We start from the raw sequence: 25,733 nt of genomic DNA, 5'->3' as shown, positions 1-25,733 counted from the left end.
CGATCTTCATATGTGTACTTTAAAACTTTGAACTCCACTAAAATTTACTATTTATACATCTTACATGGATTTCTGAGTTTTAAGTTCTGTTTGGATTTCATTGATTCACTTAACTTTGAACAAGCTGGTTACCTTTTCCTTGGTTGAAAGAAGGAAGAAAATAACAAGGAGGCAGTCTCAAACAATGGCCAAAGAACCACAGATAACACCATGACTAAAGCAAAAAAAAAGGACAGACAAATAACAGTCCTCAAAGCACTACACTGCAATGTATGAACTCTGCATAAAACCTATGGTGATTGCTGTTGCTCTGAAGGAAGGACATTCAATCTTCCACAATATTAATTTTCAGTCATATTTGTTAAACAACTAATATAGTATGTAACAATGTGCTAACATAAAAAAACTAGCCAGATTTGCAATTGTAAAGCCTGTGGTGCAAACAGTATTCATTTGAATTTTGAAAGAATATAAACTTCTTAACATGTTTTCCACTTCGGCATAGAAAAAATCCCATATTTTTGCTGTGTAAACAACCCTTGTAAAAGTTGTAGAGCCTTCAATGAAGTCAGTTGAACCAGCAATATTTGGTAGGGTTTGGCAAAACCTACAATTCATAATACTGTCTTATTTTGATCATATTGCAACCATGAAAATTCTTTTATCCAGTTATCCTGAAATTTACGTATGGCCATTTTTTGTCGAGCCTAGCGAGACATTGTATCATAAGTGATCTGGTGGCAGCGGCGATGGTTAACTAACTACTGTAAAGATTCATATTTCAGAAGGTAGAAGACCTGGATGCTTCATACTTTGTATGTAGATGCCTTGTGTTATGAAATTTCCATCTGTCATATGTCTATTGTCCCTGACCTCATTTTCATGGTTCAGTGACTACTTGAAAAAAAGTTAAGATTTTTTGTAATGTTAATTTCTCTCTTATTATCTCTGGTCGATGCCACTGCTGGTGGACGTTTTGTCCTGGCGGGTATCACCAGCCCAGTAGTCAGCACTTTGGTGTTGACATGAATATCAATTATATGGTCATTTTTATAAATTTCCTGTTACAAAACTTTGAATTTTTCGAAAAACTAAGGATTTTCTTATCCCAGGATTAGATTACCTTAATAGCCGTATTTGACACAACTTTTTGGAATTTTGGGTACTCAATGCTCTTCAACTTTGTACTTGTTTGGCTTTATAACTATTTTGATCTGAGCGTCACTGATGAGTCTTATGTAGACGAAACGCGCGTCTGGCGTATTAAATTATAATCCTGGTACCTCCCTACTGAAAATGAGTACGGGATTCCACTGGATTTCCAGTGAAATTACACTGGTATTCAGTGGAAAAAAATATTCCGATGGAATCCCATTAGAATTTCATCCAAAACATCTGGAATATTTTTCACACTGTAATTCCAATGGAAAATCAGTGAAATTTCCAATGAAACTTCCAAAGATTTTCCAATTAATTTCCAGTGGAATATTATTGTTTATATTTCAGTGGAGTTTTGATTTAATGCAAATATTCCAGTGGAATTTTGGACTTAGAAATTTAAAGGAATATATACTTCTAATTTAAATTTTTCAAATAATTAAGTGCATGATTATTATATAAAGGATTTAATTTGTAGCATATAATTTGCTGGCCTGATAAGAAATTAAATATTATAATCATGATAATATATGGGATGTAATGAATATTTCATAAACCTACATATATACATGTATATGAAACATTTGTTCAAAAATGTTACATGGTTAAATGTAATATGAAATCACTTGCCTAGTAACAAATGAAAATAATCATTTGGTCTGAAAGACCCCCCCCCCCCCCCCCCCCATATAAAATAAGTAAAATGGTAGCTCCTCAGATGTAGGGTGAATATAATGCATCACCATATAGCCTATGAGTATGACACATTGAAAGGATACATTTTAACTATTAAGAAATAAAATTAAATGTGCAATAATCAGATAATATAAATAAAGAAATGAATATTTTTAACGAACAAAAACAATTAAGATTCTTTTTGAAAAATATGCATGGCTCTTAAAAGGGCCGTTTTAAACAGATCTGTTGCAGAAATTATCTTCAGACTGTACGAATTGTTAGGATAACTCCGTTTTTTTCTTCAAGTGACCGTACTGACAACTGCCCTGTACTACAGTCTACATGTATACAATAATATAATTATTTCTCCTTTGACTTCATCATGTTCATTAACTGTTACTGGTCTACTGTTCTTTTGAGAAAAGTAAAGTGACCGGCTTTCATTTTCCACATTGTTCTATAAACTGTTTCGGTATCTTAACTTTGTCCGTGTGATGAATTTTTCATCATTTTCATGTCCTGAACTCGGCACTGGAACTCGGGTCATATAAGTTAAACTATAGAAACATTTCACATATAATCCGCTCCAATCAATTGTACGCTAAATGTCAGTGTTTTGGCATAATTTGAGCAGAAAATTCGTGAAACTGTAGTCTATAATGTTGTTTTTCAACACACATGTTTACATTCATGGAGGCTGCCATTTTTTCTACCAGACTATATATATATAACCGCTGATTTGATTGGATAACTCTATTTCCAGGATTTCCGATCGGCCAATCAGATAGTCGTTATCATTAATACACGGAATGTGTTCAAATTTGAAACTAAAAATATTGTACGAGTATGTATGCTGTCCAGCATTGTCCAGCTGTGGTTACATTAATCATGTTAATAATAATTAATACTCAACAACCTTCGATAAATAAAGAAATAGACATTAAAGGCAGAACATTTAGGTATGACATTAGCTGTTGAACCAAGAATTTACGATGAGACGATGTGCTGATGTAGGGCAGACGTACAGCAGATACAGGTAATTTTTAAGAGATTTTACATTTGATTTTAACATCATGAATATTTTTAATTAAAATAAAAAAAAGAAGATATACACCCCCTTTAGTTTTATTGATGGGCTCTGTTAGTTCACACTTTATTATTCAATATTGAATTACATTGTGTGTCTTCACAATCAAGGAAAGATGTTTACAGTTTACTACACAATGTCAGGCACATTCAACTTAATTTTGTCATGTTCTGATTTGGATGGACATGCAACACAAAAAATCCCTAAAGGTTAATATTGTGTTTTAGAGTCTTTATACTTAACTGAAAGAAGCTTCTTAATTATATATGTACATTGTATGATAAATATCAGTAATATATGATGCATACAGGTCATGACCAGAATTAAAAATGATTAATAAAATGTTTTTACATTTTTTTTAGGTTGTCCATATATTAAAAGGGATTGATCATGGTGAAGGTACAAAGCTGCAAAAATGATGACTGTGCATCGATCAATATCCACTCAATAATATGAAAACACGATGAAAACAAACTAACCAGCAGCAGAAAAGAAATTTGAGTATAAGATTATTGAAAGGTACTTATTGAATTATTTTTTCATCCTTCCCACACTTGAAATAAAAATACAATAATCATGTTAATCATTCACATCTATAAGCTGTAAACACATCTCAAAAACATTAATCTGATCATCATGCACAATGGTTAATCATGGCTATTATGTGAACAAAATGAGGTGTCTGGTATGCTTCAACCAAATAGTAAACCAACAACAAACACAACACGAAGGGAAAGATAATATGAGGCTAAATAAAAATATATGCGTGGTTCCAATTACCTTACCTACCTTTTTTTTTAGTCTTAACAATAGCCTACCCTAAAGATTTTTTTGTCATTTTTCAGTAAGTACTGTTTAAGTCAAAATGTTGCTCCCATAGACATGATAGACTCAATGTAAAAAAAAAAACATAAAATAAAAAAAATTCTAACTACCTACCCTAATTTTTTTTTAAATGTAACTGGAACCACACATACTATTTTATTTGGCTTTGAGAGACACCTGATCCATGAACAATAAAAGTCTATTTTGATAAAAAGAGATGTGTGTTATAAGTCTAAGAGACAGCAACCCAGCAACTATAGCCAAAGATATCTAGAGAACACATAGTCTTCAACAATAGACATACATGTGTCTAAATTGCTCTTAGTGTATAAATGTTGTGAATAAATTACACACAAACACAAATAAAATATGCCAGTAACATATATTTTTGAATAATTGCAGACATGATATACTCAATGTAAAAAAAAACCATAAAATAAAAAAAATTCTTACCTACCTACCCTAATTTTTTTTTAAATGTAACTGGAACCACACGTACTATTTTATTTGGCTTTGAGAGACACCTGATCCATGAACAATAGAAGTCTATTTTGATAAAAAGAGATGTGTGTTATAAGTCTAAGAGACAGCAACCCAGCAACTATAGCCAAAGATATCTAGAGAACACATAGTCTTCAACAATAGACATACATGTGTCTAAATTGCTCTTGGTGTATAAATGTTGTGAATAAATTACACACAAACACAAATAAAATATATATGCCAGTAACATATATTTTTGAATAATTGCAGACTGGAGCATGGTATTGTAATGTTATTTTAATTCAAAATTCTATGCATGTTATGATGTATGTTTTTTTTTCTTTCAGATTAATCAATGAAGACTTAATGGAACAGGATTGGAATGCAGAAACTTTGGACTTAATTCATGAATAATATCAATGGATGATGAAGAAAACTGACCAAACTGACAAAGTATTTCGTATGCATGTAAACTGGACATTTTTGTTTGGTATAATGCACAATAAACAAATTTGTAAAATTGAAAATTAAAACCATTTGTGAAAGATTTCAAGAGGACCAAAAGTTACCATGGACTTATGAATGATTTAACCAGAAAAATGATTTACATGTACAATTAAGTAAATACATCTTTGACTAAAAAATGATAATTTATCAACGTTAATATTTTAAAGAGGTTGATTTTTTCGTTTAAAAGGTCTTAAATGTGGATGATGTATAAACTGTTGTAATTTCTTTAATTGTTGACTTGCATTAAAACGGTTATTGTCTTATTTCAAGTTTTCTTATTAATTCATTCAAAAATAAGCAGTGCATGCAAAATGATATCTAAAATTTCAGTGGAATTGTCAATTTCCATTGAAATATCACTGGTTTTCTTCGGTTGATTGTTACAATTTCCAATGGAATTACCACTGGTATCCCAGTAGAAAACAATAAATGTCCAGTGGGAAAACAATGGTATTCCAACGAAGTTTTCACTGGTATTCCAATGGAATTTCCACTGTATTCCACTCGAGTATTCACCGGAATCCCACTGGATATTCCACTGATATCCCAATGGAAAACAATGAATGTCCAATGAAAATCCCGACCAAATTTCCCAGTGGTAATACAGTGGTATTCCAATGGATCTCTGATGAAACTCCACTGGTATTTTCAGTGAAATCCCACTTTACATTTTCAGCTTTGATAACTATTATTATGAGTAATAGAATAACTATATTTGGTATGTGCAAACCTTGCAAGGTCCTCATGCCTGTCAGACAGTTTTCACTTGACCTCGACCTCATTTCATGGATCAGTGAACAAGGTTAACTAATAAGTTTTCGTGGTCAAGTCCATATCTCAGATACTAGAAGCAATAGTCTACTATATTTGGTGTATGGAGTGATTGTAAGGTGTACATGTCCAACTGGCAGGTGTCATCTGACCTTGGCCTCGTTTTCATGGTTCAGTGGTTAAAGTTAAGTGTTAGTGTTTTAGTCTTTTTATGCCCCCGCCGTAGCAGTGGGGGCATGAAGTTTTACACTTGTTAGTCTGTACGTACGTAAGTACCAAAATTGGTTTCCGTTCTCTCACTTGAGTTTGCCTCAACCAAATGTTATGAAACTTATACACAATGATTATTACCACAAAACACAGATCAAGTTTGAATTTTGGTGGCGTCACTTCAACCGTTCTAGAGTTATGCCCCTTTAAAAATGGAAAAATTGCTGAATTTTTCGTTTCCGTTCTCTAACTTAAGTGTGCCTCAACCAAATGTTATGAAACTTATACACAATGCATATCACCACAAAACACAGATCAAGTTTGAATTCTGGTGGAGTCACTTTAACCGTTCTAGAGTTATACCCCTTTATAAATGGAAAAATTGCAAAATTTTTGTTTTCTTCTAAATATCAAGTAATTTTAAAAATTGGAGTTATCTTCCTTTGTCCATGATTATAGTTGAATCAACTACAATCAATGCTTTATACAATGCAATGTTTAATTTTGACTTCCACTGATAAAACACAGATTAAGTTGAATTTGGGTAGTGTCACTTTAACCATTATTGAGTTATGCCCCTTTATAAATCGAAATATTGTAAAAATTTTAGTTTCCATTCTGTAACTTAAGTTTGCCCCTACCAAACATTATGAAACCTATACACAATATTCATTACCACATAACTAAGATCAGGTACAAATTTTTTGTTTCCGTTTTCTAACTTTAGTTTGCCTCAACCAAATGTTATGAAACTTATACACAATGCTTATTACTACATAATACAGATTAAGTACGAAATTTGGTGGCAACGCTTTTACCATTCTTGAGTTATGTCTCCCTTTATAAACATAAAAATTGCTGAATTTTTTAGTTAGTCTCAACCAAATGTTATAAAACTTATACACAACCGTTCTAGAGTTATGCGTGTTTACAAATAGAAAAATTGCTGAATTTTTAGTTTCTGTTCTCTACTTAAGTTTGCCTCAACTAAATGTTATGAGACTTGCACACAATGCTTATTACTAAAAAACTTAGATCAAGTTCAAATTTGGGTAGCGTCACTTTTACCGTTCTTCAGTTATGTCCCTTTATAACTATATGATATGCAAGCGGGGGCATCATCTGTGTCCACATGTGGACACTATCCACCTTTATTTTCTTATACTGTATGCAATAGGTCAACTATATTTAGTGTATTGAAATATTTTACGATGTATATGTCAGTCTGGCAGGTTTTATTTGACCTTGACCTTATTTTCACAGTTCATTGCTCAAAGTTTTTATACGACCCCAAAAAATTTTTGCGGTCGTAAATTGGAATCACGTCGTCAGCGTCGTCCGAAGACATTTGGTTTCCGGACAATAACCTTAGTAAATGTAAATAGAAATCTATGAAATTTAAACACTAGCTTTATAACCACAAAAGGAAGGTTGGGATCGATTTTGGGGGTTATAGTCCTAACAGTTTAAGAATTAGGGGCCAAAAAGGGGCCCCAATAAGCATTTTTCTAGTTTCTAGACAATAACTTGTGGAACGGTGTATGGATCTCTCTGAAATTATACCACAAGTTTCCATACCACAAAGGGATGGTTAGGATTGGTTTTGGGGGGGTTATGGCTCAAACCGTTTAGGAATAAGGGGCAAATAAGGGGGAAAAACAAGGGTTTCCTGGTTAATGGACAATTAAATAAAAGTACAATGTTATGTTTGGTTTACCTCCCTTACACTGCTTTTAAATTATGTTCAAGAAATGTTGTATTGTCTTGAGGTGATTAGCTGTCAATTTATTTTTAGAAGTTACTATTTAAAAATGCTGTTTAGCCATGATTATGTATGTCATTTTCTATTTTAAGACTTTAATGATGTATTTAAATGGGTAATTATGGTTGCAAACTCCATTGGAAATTTGAATTGAGATTATGACCATATCTTGAGGGAAATAATTCGCAACAGCATAGTGTATTGCACAAAAGCAAAAAATTGAATATAAATTCAAATCATATAACCAATTCTAAGTTCTTTGACTACAGTTATTCTGTGTCGTGTCAAATGTTTAATTACAATCCAAATTCAGACCTGTATCAAGCGCGAGTATTGTGTCCATTTTTGCCCCAACTGTTCAGGATTAGACCTCTGCGGTTGTATCCAGCTGCGCTCGGCTAAGCAATTTATTGTGTTTTGGTCTGTTTTTCTTAAACTATAAGCAAAAGGTCAACTATATTGGGTGTATTGAATTATTGTAAGGTGTACATGTATTTCTGGCTTGGTTTATCTGACGTTGACCTCATTTTCTTGTTTCATGTTAAGTTTATGTGATACTTAGTAGTAAAACTTTATATTGAGGACCCTTGTGGAGAGTTGTCACATTGGCAATCATACCACATCTTCGTTTTATATTAACATAAAATGAATGGTCAGTAAAGCAGGAGAGACATTTAAGAGTGTGCACTGATGTTTATTTTCAGTTTGAATTGATGGTGGCGTGTCGGTAATGATAACCGGTCTAGATTTATTTGGTGGGGTACATCATTCAGATTGGTTTCTTCCTCAGCAATGGTTTTTGTCTCGCCTAGTATGTGAGAGATAGGTATTACTATCCGGCGTCAGCTGCGTAAACTATTTGTATAAAGCTTTATATTTCAGTAGGTAGAAGACCTGGATGCTTCATACCTTGTATGCAGATACCTTATGTTAAGAAGTTTCCTTCTGTCATATGCCCATTGTCCTTGACCTCATTTTCATGGTTCAGTGACTGCTTCAAAAAGATTTTTAGGTAATAGGATAACTATATTTAGTATATGGGTTCCTTGCAACATCTACATGTCTGTCAGACAGGGTTAACCTGACCTATACCTCAATTCATGGATCAGTGATCAAGGTTAAAGTTACGTGATTAGGTCCGTTTGTGAGATACTTCAAGCAGCAGGTCAACTATATGTGGTGTATGGAATGATTGTAAGGAGTACATGTCTGTCTAGCTGGTGTCATCTGACCTTGACCTCATTTTCATGGTTCATTGGGCAATGTTAAGTTTTTATGTTTTGGTCTGTTTTTCAAGTACTATAAGCAATAGGTATACTATAGTTTGGCTTATGGAATGATTGTAAGGTGTACATGTCTTTCTAGCCAGTGCCATCTCAACCTTGACCTCATTTTCATGGTTCATTGGTCAATGTTTGGTCTGTTTTTCAAATACTAATAGCAATAAGTCAACTATGATTGGTGTATGGAATGATTGTATTAAAGGTGTACATGTTTGTCTAGCCAGTATCATCTGACCTTGACCTCATTTCCATGGTTCATTGGTTATCATTAAGTTTTTGTGTTTTGGTCTGTTTTTCAATTACTAAAAGCAACGGGTCAACTATATTTGGTGTATGGAATAATTGTAAGGTGTACATGTCTGTGTGACAGTTTTTATCTGACCTTGACCTCATTGTCATGGATCTTTAAAAATGTTAAGTTTATGTGATACTTGTAGTAAAACCTTTATCTTTAAGACTTTCATCATAAAATCAATGGTCAGTAAAACAGACGAGTCTGTCTGTCTGTCTGTCTGTCTGTCTGTCTGTCTGTCTGTCTGTCTGTCTGTCTGTCTGTCTGTCTGTCTGTCTGTCTGTCCGTCCGTCCTGTTTCTTGTCATCGCAACTCCTCTCAAACCACACAACAGAATTTCACGAAACCTTTTTAGATAATAAGGACATACTATGTAGTTGTGCATATCGACAGAAAATTACGATTCAATTCTTTTTCTAGGAGTTACGCCCCTTTCAACTTATTTACTTTAATGTACTACTGCAACAGTTTGTCATCACAACTCCTCTCAAACCACACAACAGAATTTCATGTCACCTTTTCAGATAATAAGGACATACTACGTAAATGTGCATATCGACAGGAAATTAGGATTCAATTTTTTTTCCAGGAGTTACGCCCCTTTGAACTTATTTGCCCAACATACTACTGCAAATTTTTGTCATCACAACTCCTCTCAAACCACACAACAGAATTTTTTGAAACCTTTTCAGATAATAAGGACATACTACGTAGATGTGCATATCGACAGGAAATTACGATTCAATTTTTTTTCCAGGACTTAAGCCTCTTTGAACTTATTTGTCCAATATACTACTGCAACCTTTTGTCATCGCAACTTCTCTCAAACCACACAACAGAATTTTATGAAACCTTTTCAGATAATAAGGACATACTACGTAGATGTGCATACCGACAGGAAATTACGATTCAATTTTTTTTCCAGGAGTTACGCCCTTTTGAACTTATTTGCCCAATATACTACTGCAACCTTTTGTCATCGCAACTCCTCTCAAAATATACTACTGCAACCTTTTGTCATCGCAACTCCTCTCAAACCACACAACAGAATTTCATGAAACCTTTTCAGATAATAAGGACATACTACGTAGATGTGCATATCGACAGGAAATTACGATTCAATTTTTTTTCCAGGAGTTACGCCCCTTTGAACTTATTTGCCCAATATACTACTGCAACCTTTTGTCATCACAACTCCTCTCAAACCACACAACAGAATTTTTTGAAACCTTTTCAGATAATAAGGACATACTACGTAGATGTGCATATCGACAGGAAATTAGGATTCAATTTTTTTTCCAGGAGTTAAGCCTCTTTGAACTTATTTGCCCTATATACTACTGCAACCTTTTGTCATCGCAACTCCTCTCAAACCACACAACAGAATTTCATGAAACCTTTTCAGATAATAAGGACATACTAGGTAGATGTGCATATCGACAGGAAATTACGATTCAAATTTTTTTCCAGGAGTTATGCCCCTTTGAACTTATTTGCCCAATATACTACTACAACCTTTTGTCATCGCAACTCCTCTCAAACCATACAACAGAATTTTATGAAACTGTGTAGATAATAAGGACGTACAATGTAGATGTGCATATTAACAGGAAATTATGATTCAATTTTTTTTTCTGATACAATTTTTTTTTCTTACACTTATTTTATTTCTCCAATGACAATGTGGGGACGTGGGGTATGTGAGCGCGCTCACTAAGGTTCTTTCATTAATCCTGTCAGCAGTAACTGCTTTGCCATTTTCAGTATAGAACGACAACAAAATGCTTATAAATTTACTGCAATTACCTGATGATATAAAGCACTGAGAAGATCAAGCTTAGATCTATAAGGTGTAATACCACCAAATCATAGTACGTCATATCCGGTTGCATACGAAAATAGGTTGAAAAAAAATATTCCCTTGCATTTGACAGTTGTAGGTAATTGATCCTACATTTCATTGCAGTAAAACATTTCTGGGTCATAAACATATATCTTGGGTATTTCAAAGCACCATTATTTTTTTATTTTGGGTTTCTATAGAATATTTTTGAAACTTGAGGTCACATGGTTACTAAAGCTTGTACACAGGTTAAAAAAGGGGGAAAATTTGATTGGTTAACTTCCAGTGATGGTTATTTTCTTATATGCAATGAAATGTTATGTGAATTTTTTTCTATAGTACTGGACAGGATAAAACTTTACTCATGCCAAGTATTTCTTTATTTGAAACAAAGATAAAGTCTGCACAATTTTTTGAAAAGTGCAAATTTAACAAAGACTAATAGGAGAAAATCAATGGTGGTATTACACTTAATATGGGAAGCTGTACATGCACCTTTGACCTTGTGAGTACTCTCATGTGTTAAAATTTCTTGCTATTTAAGTGAAATATTACAAATAATGAAATATTCTGAGTGGATTGAGTCTCCAAACACATTTTATGAGAAAATTTCCTTGAAATAGGACTTTACCATGAATATTAGTTGACAGAACAAGCCATACTTAGAGTTTTGGGGAGCTTTTTCTCCTTATTTCTTATATTCTGCTATACTAGAAAATTTTTCCTAAGAAATACTTTGATAAATATATAGTTTTAAGTAAATGAAATTATTTTTAAAGCAGTAACAACAAATTATTCACCAAAAGAGAAGCTTTTTATGTCCCACTCTGGAACGCGGCGTAAATTTAAGTTTTCAGTAAGGACTTATTGAAACCTCCTTGGAGACAGTAAACTTTTATACGGATAGTTCATTCAGCTTGAATACTTCAGTTAATCATTTATTATAACATTTCTATCATAAATGAGTGAAAGTTACCCCAAAATTTTTATTTATTGGCCTAAAAAGTAGAAATTTTGAGGAAATGAGAGGTATAAATGGACCAAAAGAGACCTTATAAGGAAGACAAAGAGGTCCATTAGTAGTATTTATCATCCTAAAGTCTTCTTTTGTATCATATTCAACTGTTTGTAGGCAGATGAGATAAATATTTGATCATTTATTGGTCCACACTATATTCTATCATGATGCGGCTTGGTTTGGATTTTTCAAAGAAATTTTGCTCGAATCGCTGTAGATGTCGTCTTACATTATACCAGATTTTTCTCAAACTATTGAACTGATTATGACAAAACTTGACAGGAATGCTTGAAATAACCAGTATTACAAAGGAAAAAAGTCACATTCAGTTTATTTAATAAAAAAATCACATTCAGTTTATTTAACAAAAAAGTCTTCTTTAGGTGTAATACCACCAAATCATAGTACGTCATATCCGGTTGCATACGAAAATAGGTTGAAAAAAAATATTCCCTTGCATTTGACAGTTGTAGGTAATTGATCCTACATTTCAAAGCAGTAAAACATTTCTGGGTCATAAACATATATCTTGGGTATTTCAAAGCACCATTATTTTTTTATTTTGGGTTTCTATAGAATATTTTTGAAACTTGAGGTCACATGGTTACTAAAGCTTGTACACAGGTTAAAAAAGGGGGAAAATTTGATTGGTTAACTTCCAGTGATGGTTATTTTCTTATATGCAATGAAATGTTATGTGAATTTTTTTCTATAGTACTGGACAGGATAAAACTTTACTCATGCCAAGTATTTCTTTATTTGAAACAAAGATAAAGTCTGCACAATTTTTTGAAAAGTGCAAATTTAACAAAGACTAATAGGAGAAAATCAATGGTGGTATTACACTTAATATGGGAAGCTGTACATGCACCTTTGACCTTGTGAGTACTCTCATGTGTTAAAATTTCTTGCTATTTAAGTGAAATATTACAAATAATGAAATATTCTGAGTGGATTGAGTCTCCAAACACATTTTATGAGAAAATTTCCTTGAAATAGGACTTTACCATGAATATTAGTTGACAGAACAAGCCATACTTAGAGTTTTGGGGAGCTTTTTCTCCTTATTTCTTATATTCTGCTATACTAGAAAAATTTTCCTAAAAAATACTTTAATAAATATATAGTTTTAAGTAAATGAAATTATTTTTAAAGCAGTAACAACAAATTATTCACCAAAAGAGAAGCTTTTTATGTCCCACTCTGGAACGCGGCGTAAATTTAAGTTTTCAGTAAGGACTTATTGAAACCTCCTTGGAGACAGTAAACTTTTATACGGATAGTTCATTCAGCTTGAATACTTCAGTTAATCATTTATTATAACATTTCTATCATAAATGAGTGAAAGTTACCCCAAAATTTTTATTTATTGGCCTAAAAAGTAGAAATTTTGAGGAAATGAGAGGTATAAATGGACCAAAAGAGACCTTATAAGGAAGACAAAGAGGTCCATTAGTAGTATTTATCATCCTAAAGTCTTCTTTTGTATCATATTCAACTGTTTGTAGGCAGATGAGATAAATATTTGATCATTTATTGGTCCACACTATATTCTATCATGATGCGGCTTGGTTTGGATTTTTCAAAGAAATTTTGCTCGAATCGCTGTAGATGTCGTCTTACATTATACCAGATTTTTCTCAAACTATTGAACTGATTATGACAAAACTTGACAGGAATGCTTGAAATAACCAGTATTACAAAGGAAAAAAGTCACATTCAGTTTATTTAATAAAAAAATCACATTCAGTTTATTTAACAAAAAAGTCTTCTTTAGGTGTAATACCACCAAATCATAGTACGTCATATCCGGTTGCATACGAAAATAGGTTGAAAAAAAATATTCCCTTGCATTTGACAGTTGTAGGTAATTGATCCTACATTTCATTGCAGTAAAACATTTCTGGGTCATAAACATATATCTTGGGTATTTCAAAGCACCATTATTTTTTTATTTTGGGTTTCTATAGAATATTTTTGAAACTTGAGGTCACATGGTTACTAAAGCTTGTACACAGGTTAAAAAAGGGGAAAATTTGATTGGTTAACTTCCAGTGATGGTTATTTTCTTATATGCAATGAAATGTTATGTGAATTTTTTTCTATAGTACTGGACAGGATAAAACTTTACTCATGCCAAGTATTTCTTTATTTGAAACAAAGATAAAGTCTGCACAATTTTTTGAAAAGTGCAAATTTAACAAAGACTAATAGGAGAAAATCAATGGTGGTATTACACTTAATATGGGAAGCTGTACATGCACCTTTGACCTTGTGAGTACTCTCATGTGTTAAAATTTCTTGCTATTTAAGTGAAATATTACAAATAATGAAATATTCTGAGTGGATTGAGTCTCCAAACACATTTTATGAGAAAATTTCCTTGAAATAGGACTTTACCATGAATATTAGTTGACAGAACAAGCCATACTTAGAGTTTTGGGGAGCTTTTTCTCCTTATTTCTTATATTCTGCTATACTAGAAAAATTTTCCTAAAAAATACTTTAATAAATATATAGTTTTAAGTAAATGAAATTATTTTTAAAGCAGTAACAACAAATTATTCACCAAAAGAGAAGCTTTTTATGTCCCACTCTGGAATGCGGCGTAAATTTAAGTTTTACGTAAGGACTTATTGAAACCTCCTTGGAGACAGTAAACTTTTATACGGATAGTTCATTCAGCTTGAATACTTCAATTAATCATTTATTATAACATTTCTATCATAAATGAGTGAAAGTTACCCCAAAATTTTTATTTATTGGCCTAAAAAGTAGAAATTTTGAGGAAATGAGAGGTATAAATGGACCAAAAGAGACCTTATAAGGAAGACAAAGAGGTCCATTAGTAGTATTTATCATCCTAAAGTCTTCTTTTGTATCATATTCAACTGTTTGTAGGCAGATGAGATAAATATTTGATCATTTATTGGTCCACACTATATTCTATCATGATGCGGCTTGGTTTGGATTTTTCGAAGAAATTTTGCTCGAATCGCTGTAGATGTCGTCTTACATTATACCAGATTTTTCTCAAACTATTGAACTGATTATGACAAAACTTGACAGGAATGCTTGAAATAACCAGTATTACAAAGGAAAAAAGTCACATTCAGTTTATTTAACAAAAAAGTCACATTCAGTTTATTTAACAAAAAAGTCTTCTTTAGGTGTAATACCACCAAATCATAGTACGTCACATCCGGTTGCATACGAAAATAGGTTGAAAAAAAATATTCCCTTGCATTTGACAGTTGTAGGTAATTGATCCTACATTTCATTGCAGTAAAACATTTCTGGGTCATAAACATATATCTTGGGTATTTCAAAGCACCATTATTTTTTTATTTTGGGTTTCTATAGAATATTTTTGAAACTTGAGGTCACATGGTTACTAAAGCTTGTACACAGGTTAAAAAAGGGGGAAAATTTGATTGGTTAACTTCCAGTGATGGTTATTTTCTTATATGCAATGAAATGTTATGTGAATTTTTTTCTATAGTACTGGACAGGATAAAACTTTACTCATGCCAAGTATTTCTTTATTTGAAACAAAGATAAAGTCTGCACAATTTTTTGAAAAGTGCAAATTTAACAAAGACTAATAGGAGAAAATCAATGGTGGTATTACACTTAATATGGGAAGCTGTACATGCACCTTTGACCTTGTGAGTACTCTCATGTGTTAAAATTTCTTGCTATTTAAGTGAAATATTACAAATAATGAAATATTCTGAGTGGATTGAGTCTCCAAACACATTTTATGAGAAAATTTCCTTGAAATAGGACTTTACCATGAATATTAGTTGACAGAACAAGCCATACTTAGAGTTTTGGGGAGCTTTTTCTCCTTATTTCTTATATTCTGCTATACTAGAAAAATTTTCCTAAAAAATACTTTAATAAATATATAGTTTTAAGTAAATGAAATTATTTTTAAAGCAGTAACAACAAATTATTCACCAAAAGAGAAGCTTTTTATGTCCCACTCTGGAATGCGGCGTAAATTTAAGTTTTACGTAAGGACTTATTGAAACCTCCTTGGAGACAGTAAACTTTTATACGGATAGTTCATTCAGCTTGAATACTTCAATTAATCATTTATTATAACATTTCTATCATAAATGAGTGAAAGTTACCCCAAAATTTTTATTTATTGGCCTAAAAAGTAGAAATTTTGAGGAAATGAGAGGTATAAATGGACCAAAAGAGACCTTATAAGGAAGACAAAGAGGTCCATTAGTAGTATTTATCATCCTAAAGTCTTCTTTTGTATCATATTCAACTGTTTGTATGCAGATGAGATAAATATTTGATCATTTATTGGTCCACACTATATTCTATCATGATGCGGCTTGGTTTGGATTTTTCGAAGAAATTTTGCTCGAATCGCTGTAGATGTCGTCTTACATTATACCAGATTTTTCTCAAACTATTGAACTGATTATGACAAAACTTGACAGGAATGCTTGAAATAACCAGTATTACAAAGGAAAAAAGTCACATTCAGTTTATTTAATAAAAAAATCACATTCAGTTTATTTAACAAAAAATCTTCTTTAGGTGTAATACCACCAAATCATAGTACGTCATATCCGGTTGCATACGAAAATAGGTTGAAAAAAAATATTCCCTTGCATTTGACAGTTGTAGGTAATTGATCCTACATTTCATTGCAGTAAAACATTTCTGGGTCATAAACATATATCTTGGGTATTTCAAAGCACCATTATTTTTTTATTTTGGGTTTCTATAGAATATTTTTGAAACTTGAGGTCACATGGTTACTAAAGCTTGTACACAGGTTAAAAAAGGGGGAAAATTTGATTGGTTAACTTCCAGTGATGGTTATTTTCTTATATGCAATGAAATGTTATGTGAATTTTTTTCTATAGTACTGGACAGGATAAAACTTTACTCATGCCAAGTATTTCTTTATTTGAAACAAAGATAAAGTCTGCACAATTTTTTGAAAAGTGCAAATTTAACAAAGACTAATAGGAGAAAATCAATGGTGGTATTACACTTAATATGGGAAGCTGTACATGCACCTTTGACCTTGTGAGTACTCTCATGTGTTAAAATTTCTTGCTATTTAAGTGAAATATTACAAATAATGAAATATTCTGAGTGGATTGAGTCTCCAAACACATTTTATGAGAAAATTTCCTTGAAATAGGACTTAACCATGAATATTAGTTGACAGAACAAGCCATACTTAGAGTTTTGGGGAGCTTTTTCTCCTTATTTCTTATATTCTGCTATACTAGAAAAATTTTCCTAAAAAATACTTTAATAAATATATAGTTTTAAGTAAATGAAATTATTTTTAAAGCAGTAACAACAAATTATTCACCAAAAGAGAAGCTTTTTATGTCCCACTCTGGAATGCGGCGTAAATTTAAGTTTTACGTAAGGACTTATTGAAACCTCCTTGGAGACAGTAAACTTTTATACGGATAGTTCATTCAGCTTGAATACTTCAATTAATCATTTATTATAACATTTCTATCATAAATGAGTGAAAGTTACCCCAAAATTTTTATTTATTGGCCTAAAAAGTAGAAATTTTGAGGAAATGAGAGGTATAAATGGACCAAAAGAGACCTTATAAGGAAGACAAAGAGGTCCATTAGTAGTATTTATCATCCTAAAGTCTTCTTTTGTATCATATTCAACTGTTTGTAGGCCGATGAGATAAATATTTGATCATTTATTGGTCCACACTATATTCTATCATGATGCGGCTTGGTTTGGATTTTTCGAAGAAATTTTGCTCGAATCGCTGTAGATGTCGTCTTACATTATACCAGATTTTTCTCAAACTATTGAACTGATTATGACAAAACTTGACAGGAATGCTTGAAATAACCAGTATTACAAAGGAAAAAAGTCACATTCAGTTTATTTAACAAAAAAGTCACATTCAGTTTATTTAACAAAAAAGTCTTCTTTAGGTGTAATACCACCAAATCATAGTACGTCACATCCGGTTGCATACGAAAATAGGTTGAAAAAAAATATTCCCTTGCATTTGACAGTTGTAGGTAATTGATCCTACATTTCATTGCAGTAAAACATTTCTGGGTCATAAACATATATCTTGGGTATTTCAAAGCACCATTATTTTTTTATTTTGGGTTTCTATAGAATATTTTTGAAACTTGAGGTCACATGGTTACTAAAGCTTGTACACAGGTTAAAAAAGGGGGAAAATTTGATTGGTTAACTTCCAGTGATGGTTATTTTCTTATATGCAATGAAATGTTATGTGAATTTTTTTCTATAGTACTGGACAGGATAAAACTTTACTCATGCCAAGTATTTCTTTATTTGAAACAAAGATAAAGTCTGCACAATTTTTTGAAAAGTGCAAATTTAACAAAGACTAATAGGAGAAAATCAATGGTGGTATTACACTTAATATGGGAAGCTGTACATGCACCTTTGACCTTGTGAGTACTCTCATGTGTTAAAATTTCTTGCTATTTAAGTGAAATATTACAAATAATGAAATATTCTGAGTGGATTGAGTCTCCAAACACATTTTATGAGAAAATTTCCTTGAAATAGGACTTTACCATGAATATTAGTTGACAGAACAAGCCATACTTAGAGTTTTGGGGAGCTTTTTCTCCTTATTTCTTATATTCTGCTATACTAGAAAAATTTTCCTAAAAAATACTTTAATAAATATATAGTTTTTTAAGTAAATGAAATTATTTTTAAAGCAGTAACAACAAATTATTCACCAAAAGAGAAGCTTTTTATGTCCCACTCTGGAATGCGGCGTAAATTTAAGTTTTACGTAAGGACTTATTGAAACCTCCTTGGAGACAGTAAACTTTTATACGGATAGTTCATTCAGCTTGAATACTTCAATTAATCATTTATTATAACATTTCTATCATAAATGAGTGAAAGTTACCCCAAAATTTTTATTTATTGGCCTAAAAAGTAGAAATTTTGAGGAAATGAGAGGTATAAATGGACCAAAAGAGACCTTATAAGGAAGACAAAGAGGTCCATTAGTAGTATTTATCATCCTAAAGTCTTCTTTTGTATCATATTCAACTGTTTGTAGGCAGATGAGATAAATATTTGATCATTTATTGGTCCACACTATATTCTATCATGATGCGGCTTGGTTTGGATTTTTCGAAGAAATTTTGCTCGAATCGCTGTAGATGTCGTCTTACATTATACCAGATTTTTCTCAAACTATTGAACTGATTATGACAAAACTTGACAGGAATGCTTGAAATAACCAGTATTACAAAGGAAAAAAGTCACATTCAGTTTATTTAACAAAAAAGTCACATTCAGTTTATTTAACAAAAAAGTCTTCTTTAGGTGTAATACCACCAAATCATAGTACGTCACATCCGGTTGCATACGAAAATAGGTTGAAAAAAAATATTCCCTTGCATTTGACAGTTGTAGGTAATTGATCCTACATTTCATTGCAGTAAAACATTTCTGGGTCATAAACATATATCTTGGGTATTTCAAAGCACCATTATTTTTTTATTTTGGGTTTCTATAGAATATTTTTGAAACTTGAGGTCACATGGTTACTAAAGCTTGTACACAGGTTAAAAAAGGGGGAAAATTTGATTGGTTAACTTCCAGTGATGGTTATTTTCTTATATGCAATGAAATGTTATGTGAATTTTTTTCTATAGTACTGGACAGGATAAAACTTTACTCATGCCAAGTATTTCTTTATTTGAAACAAAGATAAAGTCTGCACAATTTTTTGAAAAGTGCAAATTTAACAAAGACTAATAGGAGAAAATCAATGGTGGTATTACACTTAATATGGGAAGCTGTACATGCACCTTTGACCTTGTGAGTACTCTCATGTGTTAAAATTTCTTGCTATTTAAGTGAAATATTACAAATAATGAAATATTCTGAGTGGATTGAGTCTCCAAACACATTTTATGAGAAAATTTCCTTGAAATAGGACTTTACCATGAATATTAGTTGACAGAACAAGCCATACTTAGAGTTTTGGGGAGCTTTTTCTCCTTATTTCTTATATTCTGCTACACTAGAAAAATTTTCCTAAAAAATACTTTAATAAATATATAGTTTTAAGTAAATGAAATTATTTTTAAAGCAGTAACAACAAATTATTCACCAAAAGAGAAGCTTTTTATGTCCCACTCTGGAATGCGGCGTAAATTTAAGTTTTACGTAAGGACTTATTGAAACCTCCTTGGAGACAGTAAACTTTTATACGGATAGTTCATTCAGCTTGAATACTTCAATTAATCATTTATTATAACATTTCTATCATAAATGAGTGAAAGTTACCCCAAAATTTTTATTTATTGGCCTAAAAAGTAGAAATTTTGAGGAAATGAGAGGTATAAATGGACCAAAAGAGACCTTATAAGGAAGACAAAGAGGTCCATTAGTAGTATTTATCATCCTAAAGTCTTCTTTTGTATCATATTCAACTGTTTGTAGGCCGATGAGATAAATATTTGATCATTTATTGGTCCACACTATATTCTATCATGATGCGGCTTGGTTTGGATTTTTCGAAGAAATTTTGCTCGAATCGCTGTAGATGTCGTCTTACATTATACCAGATTTTTCTCAAACTATTGAACTGATTATGACAAAACTTGACAGGAATGCTTGAAATAACCAGTATTACAAAGGAAAAAAGTCACATTCAGTTTATTTAACAAAAAAGTCACATTCAGTTTATTTAACAAAAAAGTCTTCTTTAGGTGTAATACCACCAAATCATAGTACGTCACATCCGGTTGCATACGAAAATAGGTTGAAAAAAAATATTCCCTTGCATTTGACAGTTGTAGGTAATTGATCCTACATTTCATTGCAGTAAAACATTTCTGGGTCATAAACATATATCTTGGGTATTTCAAAGCACCATTATTTTTTTATTTTGGGTTTCTATAGAATATTTTTGAAACTTGAGGTCACATGGTTACTAAAGCTTGTACACAGGTTAAAAAAGGGGGAAAATTTGATTGGTTAACTTCCAGTGATGGTTATTTTCTTATATGCAATGAAATGTTATGTGAATTTTTTTCTATAGTACTGGACAGGATAAAACTTTACTCATGCCAAGTATTTCTTTATTTGAAACAGAGATAAAGTCTGCAAATTTTTTTGAAAAGTGCAAATTTAACAAAGACTAATAGGGGAAAATCAATGGTGGTATTACACCTAATAGGCGCTTGAAATAGATTATAAATTTGTGTTACTGTCAAGTGCTCAGATGATTTTTTAAAACCACAACTCAGATCAGGGTAAACTGTTCGAAATTTACGGTCCCCAAGCAGCTTTTAAAGTCGCCTAGGCGACCATTTCAGTAGATTTAATTAAGGGCTGTATATACCTTGTATATTCCTTAAAGCACTTTTATTGCCACTTTTTTTAATATGGTATATTATTTTTTCCTGATATTGACAACAATCGGTGTGTTATCTAAACAAAGAAAAGCAAAATGATCCTTATTTGCAGATGGAGGTATTTTGGGCAACTGCAAAAGCTTCATTAGAAGGCTGATTCATGACCATTATATCAATTGCAGTTTAAAATGATGAAAAAAAGTCCCTTGACCTATAAACGATATATTTATTTTATTTTTGACATATAAATATTAATAGTATTTTTACCTCAAGAAATATTTTGATTTTAATGCAATTTGATCATCTTTGGAGGATTTTTCAAGAACTACAATTTTCTCTAAATATTACACAATTAACATTTTTGAATTTGCATTTGAATTAGAATAATTGTTCTCTGTTCTTAATGATTTTTAGAAAAAAAATATCACACAAGAACCAGGAAGGGCATTTTGTGTACTGTAAACTCAGAAATTATTGCGTGCATTTATTATTGCAATTTTTGAAGAATGAACAACAATGCAAGATTATTTATTTCAATTTTCTGGAAAATCTGCATACAGATAAATGTATCAGATATCAGAATGTGAGCTGTTATTATTCCGATTCTCACCCTGTAGCATTATTTGCATTAATAAAAACCTCACAATAATTTCTGAATTTACAGTAATTCTTACAAAATTTAGAAATAGCAGCTAACCACATCGTTAATGACTTTATTGACTAACTTTCACTTTTAACTTAACTAGATTCTTATTTTATTTTACTTTTACTTTCTAGTTATATCTATAACGTCGTCATAACAACCTCTATTGTTACGCTACTTTCGGCGAACCACATAACCGCAAAATTTGTACTTCACTGTTTGATTTCATATGTAATATTGTCCTGAAGACGCCATGCTTGTTGGCGAAACATGTCGACCAGAATAAACTCCTACCATGCGGTAATTGATGGGTGTTGTTGTCTTTATTGTCGTTTATTTTACTTATATAGTGAAAGACAACTGTGAATACCTTTCGGTATCCACCCACTATTACCCAACCGCACGATTACCACTTCAGGTGTTGGTTCACCTTGTTCAAATTGAAATTTAGAAATGTTCATTCTTGACCTTTGACCTTGATTATTGACAACTGGGCAAAACAGAAAGTACGGATAAATAGCTTTCAAATGATATTTAATGTAGCTGTATGTTAGGTGGGTGCATTCAAGTCGTTAACTAAGGGTCTTTTTGAAAAATGTCACTCACTGAGAATTTGCTTAATTCTGTCTCCTTTAGTGGCATTTGCATCAAGGAAAGCAATAAATGTATTAGACACATCATGAATGACTTAAGTAAGGCATCTTCCCATCTTATTCCTGCCATCATATCCATACCAGTGTCAGTATGTACCATTAAAGTATATTTTGTTCTTTTGTTCAATTTAATTAGCTTTGCTTGCATATCACATAGTCCTTGTTGCTGTTAAAACTGACCAGTCAATTGTTTAAATCAAATAAAATGTGATGCTCAACTTTATCTTGTGAAGTATTTGTGATTCTTCAGAAAAAAAATTTATTACAGTTGAGTAGAATTCCAGAATATTCTAAGGTTGGGAGAATTTGGTATTAAAAAGTGCATACAAAATGCATTTTGCAAATAAACGCAAAGAAAGTTCATGCCTGTATGAGTACTGATATATGTTAATATTTGTTTCAGTTTGAGTCCTGCATTTTTCTGAAAATTGTGTTAAATCTATCTTTAGTATTAGAGATGTCAAATGCAGTGAATTTTTTGTATTTCATTTCTGTAGGACCTTCAAGACTGGATTTGTATTTGTAAAATAGAAAGAAATGAAGAAAGATGGTGAGTGTTGTGTATGTATGTACTAATATGCAGTTTTTCTAGAAGCTCATTATTTCTTATCTTGTGGCCTTCCTTTTTTCCCTGTCTGTTTATAAAAAAGCTCTTTCTTGATATATTCTTGGCTCACATGCAGAATGATAGACATAAGGATGCTGATCCAGTAGTAGCTGAGTTAGCAAAGTGTATAAAGCTTCATATTTCAGAAGGTTGAAAAGCTAGGTAATTCATATCTGGTAAACACATGCCTTATGGTCTGAGGTTTCATCTTGGCTTATTTCCATGTCCATGACCTCATTTTAATGGTTTAGTAATTGACCTTTAGTTTTCATGATTAGGTCAGTTTCTCAGATACTGTAAGCAATAGGTCAACTAAATTTGGTACAATAAAGAATGGTGTCTGTCTGACAGTGTTCATCTGACCTTGCTCATTTTCATGGCAGCTCTATAAGATGGACATAATGATTGTAAGGTGCACACCTCTATCTGACCATCTTATTATCCTACCCTAGTTATGTCAAGCTTTTGTGATTAGGTCCCTTTCTCAGAAACTATAAGTAATAGGTCAACTGTAATTGGTGTATAGAATAGTTGTAAGGTGTCATATCTGTCTGACAGGATTCATCTGACCTTAATCTCATTTTTTTTGTTTTTTGACAATGTTAACTTTTCATGATTAGGTCCATTTCTCAGATCCTACAAGTAATAGGTCAACTATATATTGCGTGTATAAAATGATTGTACGGTGTACATGTCACCTGACAGAAGTGATCTGACCTTGACCTTATGGATCATTGATAATGTTAAATCTCTGTTATACCTGTATTTAGACCTAGATCTAAAGAAACTTTCAGACATAAAATTCAATCATAATCAGCTGTGCAGGTTAGACATTTCAGGGTGTTGTCTTTTTTTTCTAATTATGCTTTGAAAATTGAATCTCAGTCAGTCTTAGCCTCACTATGAGATTATCATAGTAATAAATATAAAAATAAGATATTATGACTGACAATGAGAAGATGCTCCACCAAAAGTCTGGGATGTAAACTACTACATGGGTGTTTAACGACCTTGACTTCATATAATACTTATGTCATGTCATATACAGTACTTGCAATCTTAGTCGTAACTGTTTGAGGTGAACTTGACGGATCGGTGAATGATCACTAAACTGAACTTAACTGGTCTTTAAATGATTGGTGATTGACACACTGTAGCTTATTTGCTTATCTGACAGATTCTATGTGAGAGTTACTGCAACAAAAGTCAGTCAAGTAATTATATGTTTCAGAAATCTATGCTGTGTCAAAAATTTAATCACAATCCAAATTCAGAGCTGTATCTTTTTATGATGTAATGTTACACTACTTTTCAGGTTAGGGTGAAGGTTGGCACTTGTTAAAACGTTTTAACCCCCTGCATTTGTATGCACCTGTCCTAAGTCAGGAGCGTGTTGTTCAGTGGTTGTCGTTTGTTGGTGTGGTTCATAAGTGTTTCTCATTTCTATTTTTATGCCTCTGCAACTGAAAGTTGGGGGGCATATTGTTTTACCCCTGTCCATCCATCCATCTGTCCGTCCTTCCGATTGTCCTTCCTTCCGTCCATCCTTCCGTCTGTCCCATTATGGGTATATAGCTATTCCAGATAACTCCTCCTACAGTTTGAATGCTAGGAAGTTTTCACTTTGCTGGCTGTATGTACATATATTGAAGGTGTGCATGTGGTCAGGGTTTTGATTTTTATTGATATTTGCTCTTTTGGGAGATAGTTGAACTTGGTCATTTTTTGGAGTATTTACTTGCATAAGAGGTGCATAGCGTTTCCAGATAACTCCTCCTACAGTGAACCATATATAGACCTATGTGCTCCCATGCTTAACTTTGTGTGTTTTAAAATAACACTTTGCATCTGCGGGGGCATCATTTGTGTCTCCCAGACACAATAATATCTCAAAGAAAGTCCTACATCGACTTTGTTATAATACAGTTACTTCAGAGTGGAGTGTCGTATCAAACTGTGCCCTGTGGAGCAGTTTATTTATTTATATTTTGTTTATATGCCCCGCGGTAGGCAACATGGACATTAAGTGTTACCCTTGACTGTCCTTCCATCCTTCCATCCATCCTTCCATCCATCTGTCCGTCCGTCTGTCCTTCTATCCTTCCCATTTTTGTTTCCCCACCTTTAAGTCTAACTTAAGTTTTCTTCATCCAAATATTATGCAACTCATACACAATGCTAAGGCCAAAATAAAAATATGGTTTGTTTCCCCTCGCCCAACCGACCCAGAGAAAGTCCTGCCGACCCAAATGTTTTTATTCCGATTTTTATTTCCGATTTTTTTTTATTTCCGGAAAATTTTCGGGGTCGTTTCCGGTACCGACTGTCATTTTTCGGTGACTGGAAGTTTCCCATTTTTCATCAGATCCTATCAAAAGTCAAGAAACGATACAATTAGATTTGGTCTGCTACCATTGCTACGAAGACTATCGTCTTCACGAGGAGAAAAGATATTTAAGAATGGTGGAATATTTACGCTGTGTTTATCAGTGGTTGCAAAATGTGGCAGTGACAT

The 25,733-nt window shown here is 32.4% G+C and overlaps 1 protein-coding gene and 2 long non-coding RNA genes across 8 annotated transcripts in view; 2 read left to right on the top strand and 1 right to left on the bottom strand.

Moving 5' to 3' along the window:
* LOC127709698 (GPI inositol-deacylase-like) overlaps nucleotides 1–25,733 on the top strand; it is a 283,867-nt gene that overhangs the window by 119,471 nt on the left and 138,663 nt on the right. For all 6 annotated transcript variants that reach the window (XR_007985716.1, XR_007985717.1, XM_052215342.1 and 3 more), the window contains exon 15: nucleotides 23,109–23,161. Coding sequence is in view for 4 of the 6 variants with exons in the window: in XM_052215342.1 (XP_052071302.1) it covers nucleotides 23,109–23,161 (53 nt within the window). In the remaining 2 variants the exon portion in view is untranslated. The remainder of the gene's footprint in view (nucleotides 1–23,108; nucleotides 23,162–25,733) is intronic.
* On the top strand, nucleotides 2,605–5,004 carry LOC127709749 (uncharacterized). Its single transcript, XR_007985728.1, has 3 exons — nucleotides 2,605–2,872; nucleotides 3,286–3,442; nucleotides 4,579–5,004. It is a non-coding gene; the product is annotated as an uncharacterized LOC127709749 (long non-coding RNA).
* Nucleotides 9,832–10,618, bottom strand: LOC127709759 (uncharacterized). The gene is made up of 3 exons (XR_007985740.1): nucleotides 10,407–10,618; nucleotides 10,071–10,238; nucleotides 9,832–9,861 (listed from the first exon to the last, which is right to left on the bottom strand). It is a non-coding gene; the product is annotated as an uncharacterized LOC127709759 (long non-coding RNA).

The sequence above is a fragment of the Mytilus californianus genome, unplaced genomic scaffold (assembly GCF_021869535.1).
Source record: "Mytilus californianus isolate M0D057914Y unplaced genomic scaffold, xbMytCali1.0.p SCAF_7, whole genome shotgun sequence".
NCBI classification, from domain to species: domain Eukaryota; kingdom Metazoa; phylum Mollusca; class Bivalvia; order Mytilida; family Mytilidae; genus Mytilus; species Mytilus californianus.
The sequence above is the reverse complement of the archived record's forward strand: the minus strand, read 5'-3'. Positions and strand labels throughout refer to the sequence as shown.